Source organism: Vanessa cardui, chromosome 8, assembly GCF_905220365.1.
Source record: "Vanessa cardui chromosome 8, ilVanCard2.1, whole genome shotgun sequence".
Lineage (NCBI taxonomy): Eukaryota > Metazoa > Arthropoda > Insecta > Lepidoptera > Nymphalidae > Vanessa > Vanessa cardui.
Window position 1 is genome coordinate 6,464,039 of NC_061130.1, and position 6,001 is coordinate 6,470,039.

General features: G+C 38.8%; 1 protein-coding gene across 10 annotated transcripts in view; it reads left to right on the forward strand.

Annotated features, from left to right (window-relative positions):
* The window catches only part of LOC124531669 (protein turtle), a 65,995-nt gene extending 61,778 nt beyond the window's left edge, over nucleotides 1–4,217 (forward strand). For 7 of the 10 annotated variants that reach the window (XM_047106152.1, XM_047106158.1, XM_047106156.1 and 4 more), the window contains one exon: nucleotides 14–4,217. In XM_047106152.1, the coding sequence (XP_046962108.1) occupies nucleotides 14–1,028 (1,015 nt within the window). In that variant the 3' untranslated portion in view covers nucleotides 1,029–4,217. The remainder of the gene's footprint in view (nucleotides 1–13) is intronic. The other 3 variants (XR_006966601.1, XR_006966602.1, XM_047106159.1) reach the window with 3 other exon arrangements.
* Nucleotides 4,218–6,001: the final 1,784 nt, after the last annotated feature.

The window sequence follows — 6,001 nt, forward strand, 5'->3', positions numbered from 1 at the left end:
CTAAACTTTTCAGATTTAGAGAAAGCGGAATATCGAGTCTAGTGCAGTGTTTGCGATTCACGGTCAACTGGATCTGGCCGGCGTCCCGCTGCGGCGACTCGGCGCGCTACTGGGGCGGCGCGCGGCGCGACCGCAGCGTGACGCCCGCGCCCTCCCCCGCGCCCTCCGCCGCCCCCTCCGCCTCCGACGACGGCGGCTTCCTGCCGCGCCTGCGCGCGCCGCTCAGCCCCGCCGCCGCGCCGCCCCTCTTCCGCGCGTCCTCCCCCACGCTCGCGCTGCACTGGCCCCCCTGGCCGCCCTGGTCCGTCTGGGCTCCCGCCTGGACGCCCTGGTCGCCTCTTCACATCTCCGACCTGAGCTCGGTGCCGTTTCCGAGCTCGGCGGACGGTTCCTTTCCGACGCCACCCTCTTTCCGATCGCGGCCCCCTCACATATCGGCCCTCGAGCCGTCGCAGCAGCGCTTCTGCACGGGCGTGTTCGCCCGTGCCAGGTCGCGGCCTCTCCCGCGCCATGGACGGCCTCGACCCATCGTCGAGACGCCCGCGCCGCCCCCCCACGAGGCGTCGCCCGAGAGCAGATCGTCTTCTAGCGGTTTCGGGAGCAAAAACGCATCGTCTTCCCAACACAACCGGAGCAGCCGCACCGAGAGCCTGGCGGAGTGGCGGCCGCCGCCCTACCGGCCGCCGCCGCCGGCGCCGCCGCCGCGGCCCGGCTCGGGCGAGGCGGCGGACGCGGGCTCGGTGGACGTGCACTACGAGTGGGACCGCGCCACGCGCACGCCCACGCCGTCCACGCCGGAGCGCACGCGGGCGCGCGCGGCGCGCGACGACGTGGAGGCGCGCGTGCGGGCCATGAAGGAGGAGTTCCTGGAGTTCCGCAAGCGTCAAGCGCTGCGGCGGCGCTCGCCGGAGCCGCTGGGCGCGCCGCCGCTGTCTCCGCTGTCGGCGCTGTCTCCGCTGGCGGCGCTGGCTCCGCTGTCGGCGCTGGCTCCGCTGTCGACGCTCGCTCCCGCCGAGACGGTGTGCTGATCGCCGGTCGTTTGATAGTTCTCGTTTTCCCCACCGATTCTGCGCTTTGCGATTGCCACTACTTCTTCGTGGTTACAGTAGAAGAGAGCTAGATTCCTGATACAATCGATGTACTACCTGTTAATTTGCGACACTGTTACGATCTTCCGTCGGAGTGACGACCCCGATACTTAGTCCACCTAGACTACAAAATTTAGTCTCGTTTAATCCGAGTCAACGATGGACGGGGATGATTGACGTCTTATTTATTTTATGGTTTTAACGTGTAAAAGCTTATTCCCTACATTGAGTTTGTAAGTCAATTCAATAAGAGACTTAATACGACGTATAGGTTGTATGTACATTTGTAATTATTACCTACTTACCTATTTATTTAAGTAGACTAAATAGCGTTTTGATCTAAGTTTATATAATTTTGTAAGTAATGGACATCGTTGCCTCGTCAGTTAAACTCGATTCGTTTGCAGACACAGTCGAGTGTCGAATATCCCACCTTCGTCGCAGGTCCCGCCGGGGCTGCCTACTATATTGTAATAACAAATCTAGACACATATTCAGTCGTAACGCTGTTTATCTGAACTAGTGTTGTAATGTACATACGTGTATTTGTGGATGCCGTGGCGTTTTGTGGTCGCACTGGCTGCTTTCCAACGAACAAAAAAAAGTCAATTAACGATTCGATGTAATTGCATTAATTTTGGTGTTTCCAAAAAATAAATATACATTATTGTGATACAAATAAAAAATGAATTGCGGCGTGTGGTTAAGGTCAAACGCGATATCATTAACCTTCTCAAAATTTACTCAAATTGTTGAATTAATTATGATTACGATGAATGTGCTAGGAGCACACAGAGGCCGGTACTGCGTCGCAATAAGGGCAGGCAGACAGTGCGAAATTACGTTCACCTAAACGCTTTAGGTATGAGCGGGAAGCATCCACTACACCGCTCATACCATTATTATATTGTAGTTAGTGATAAGGATAACGTACAATTAAAGTTTAATAAGAATTCTCGCACTCGGCACTCCAAGCTCTGTTTCCCTGAACTTCAGCTACAAGCTCAGTGCCGAATGCGTGCAATGATATTATATACAACACAAATAAAATAATTTAGACTTAGTATTATATTAAACTCGACCCGACTTAAGTGAATAATGTTTTGAATGGAGTTTTTTTTCAAGTACAAATTTTTATTTTATTTGTTATGTACCTCTTTTGTTTATTTTTTTTACTGTACATATGTAAAAATATATTAGAATATTATATTATACACATATTTATTTAAGTATTATGTGAGGTTCATGAACTAAGCCAGTAATTGTGAGGCAATAGTATAATTTAATTTAGAGTTATAACATCTTATACTAATTATACTGAATGTAACCAAGTGGCACAACGCTATAAAAGGTGCTCAAAGAAATAATTCATAATATTTTGACCAATCCAACCTTATTACGTAATAGGTTTGACAGCAAGTTCCAAATTTACGTCAGTCCTGTTTCACGAGATCGATGCAAACCTAGCGACACCACGCGGTTCCTTAGCAATCCCACCTGAAAACCTAAAATATTATTTATTGTTCAGTCATCGCGAAGACTGTCATTAGTTTTATTAGGATTATTTACAAATTAAACTAAACGTTAATTAATATTTCTTGCCAGCATGATTTTTACACAATTTTTGTAAAGTTTTATTTAGAGGAAATTCGTAATATTCAATGTCATAAGAACCTCCTTAATTGTAAGTATAAAATGTACGCTTTAAAGAAATTGAAAAGAATTCACATAACAAATAGATAGGTAGTCTAATAAGGAGTAGTGTATGTTCGAGCGAGCGGATGTGGCGACGAGGCGCAAGCGTCGCGACGCGTGTACGTAATTAATCGTCTTTAGCAACGAGCGTCACCACTCAGGTCACTGCCGGTTAACTAGATTAAGCTGCGATAACGTCACGTCTATAGTACTTATTTCGATTGTTTTAAATGCAAGTTTTCTAGGTAAACCCGCCTAGCGTTACATTTAGATCGTTAGTATCGACTGTTTGTGCAATAAAACACATTGTTCATTATGATTAATATACGTTAAAATTTATAATATCGTATGCTCAATGATTTCGACTGAACCACTTAAAATTATTCGCGTCACCGTGAACACCGTAATGTACGTCATCTGTAGGACAGTTATCACAGTCGTTTATATTAGGAAAATATAAGTTTTTAATTGGAAGAGTACATTTATGTTATAAAAGTTTAGATTTTGATTGTTATTTTGTATAATCTTTAGATGTAAACAATGTTTTTATTTCCATCATTAATTGAACTTTATCTATAAAATAATCTCTTTTAATATAATTTGTTACTTATTTAAAACAAAACATGCGAAATGTGTAGTTTTGCATCTATTACGAGTATAGCAACAATTTTTTTGAATATTGCAAAACGCAATTTAAATTCGACATGAATAGGAACACAATACGAAAAATCAAAATAGCTCAAAACCATGTGATATCTAGTCTCCATTATGACAACCTTTCCGTAAATATCGTAATTTATTAAATATTATAGTAGACGTAACCGAAGGATATTACACTGGTTAGCCATTATTTCTTCAGATTAAGAACTTCAATCAATCGTTTACTTGTGTGATTACAAGCCCTTTGTTACAATATAATATTAAATTTTTAAGAATTATACATAGAGCACTTGAAGTCATAAACGTTTTCTATAGACTAAAATGAAAAGATAGCAATATATTAGAATTATATAATAACTTTTATCGTATATATCAGTTTGTATAAAAAAATATACGAAAGTAAATTAATGTGCACATTGGCAAAATATGACTTGGTGAAACTGGGGCACCCAATGATAAAAAATTAGGAATAATGCACAATATCTCAGCACTATACCTAAGTGATATCAATTTTTGTCAAAATCCAAGGTAGGTAGGTATACCTCTAGCACCATTAAAGTTATTTCATCAAAAACAATAACTTTGTTAATATTAAAACCTTACGCCTTGGTGGAAACAAACCATTGCACGAGCCACAATTTTATAACTTAAAATATAACTTTTAATTTTGTTAGAGTATTTTTAGTTGTAAGTGTTGAGAACAGTGTTTACTGTGTAAGCACACAAAGGATTCAATTCAAAAAATAAAATACAATAACGTTGCTATGATTTAAATTTCGTCTTATTTACTAACTACATATCCCGAACGTTATAAGTTACCAACAGTCAATCCTTTCCTATCATCTGTACCTACGTCACACAATGTATCCAATATACCCTAGGTATAAATAAATGGCTTGAACAAACGACTACTAATTATTATTATTCATATTACATTGAAAATACATAAATATGGACTAAAATTAACAGTTTTACTATTACTATTAACAGTTAGTTAATTTTCGTAGAATGTGTTCAACTTTACAGTTATGTTTTAAGTGAAAACCGATTAGATAATTTTTCTAATTGTTCTCGTCGGTTAAAGAGTTCTGAATATTTACGAAGAATTACAGTACATACGCTGATAAAATTATATTAAAACCTTTTTTATTTAATAAAGATTATATCATGACAGTAAATAATAATTAAATACATAAATATATTTAAAGCCAGTAATACAAAACGTTTCACTACATTACAGTGTATAACGATTAGTATATGACCTATAATAATTAAGTATATTATTATCACAATAATAGGCTATTTGACTGGTTTTTAAAATCAATTTTATAATATTTAGTAGAGGTTATGAAAGTCGGTAAAAGTTGTTTTTTTTTAATTTCTAGTACATATTTGCCGAAAAATATCATTTTAAAAATTCCATATTTAAATAGCGCGCGAAAACGCTAGTTGAACAATATGGCGCTGCAATGGGATCGGTGGCGTCACTAGCTTGTATTTTAAGCTGGTACGTATAGAAGTCAAGCAAGGTTAACAAGAAAGTGACTTCATTGCCTGGCCAATGCATTAAAATAATGCATTTTTATTTATGGATTTTTTAATAACTAATTTTTTAATATGTATGTATTATTTTCAACTTTCATTAATAAATAACCACTTTTAGACTCATAATATGTACTGATTACAATAATTGACACTTTATTTTTCGCATTGTTGTCAAATAGCCTATTGTAGTATCCAAGTATTTCTTAATCTGTTAGGTTAGTTAGTTTGTCGTAATATATTTAGGAGATTCCTTTACCCGTACAACAGGTTAGAACAAATAAAAAAATAAAAACAACAGCGCGCGAAACTGAAATAAGTAATAAACCGCCATTTTTTTTTGAGGGAGGACTGTAAAGTCTATGTTGGCGCGACGTGAAATTTTTTAAGTTTTATTTGTTTTTTATTTGGATTTGTAAGCTCAACTGAGTAAGTAATTTACTCCAATGTGTATGTTTTGGTGATTTATTTATGTTCGGTTAAATTCGAAGTTAGAACTGTTTTTGGTTTATTAGTAAATTGTTTAAAGTAATTAAAATGCTTGTCTTTTTTAATACTTTTCACTTCTGCATGCTAAATATACCTATTACAAATGCGACAGTCTATTGCTCTGTCACGGTCAAGCTACTAAACCGAATTTGATGAACTTTGGTACCTACGTAATAAGCTTGAATATCCGAGAATTTAAGCTACGATATTACACCCTCCACCTAAAACGAAAGTGAAGCCGAATGAATACTTTAAAACTGTCTGACATGGAGCCTTCTCATGAATATTACTTTGCCTGTTAATATATGAAAAATAATCAAAGCCACTGATGATCTAAAATCTTAACAAGCGAAATTAAATATAATTATTGTTCTGTCTCGAAAATGATAATAAAATGCTCCAATATGGGATAGCCCAGTGGTCACAATGACTATTTATATAAAGCATCCATAAATGTATGTAGAAGTACCTAGAGTGGCCCATACAATAAGCTGTAGTGAAGTTTTCACAAAGGTACCTTTTAAAAA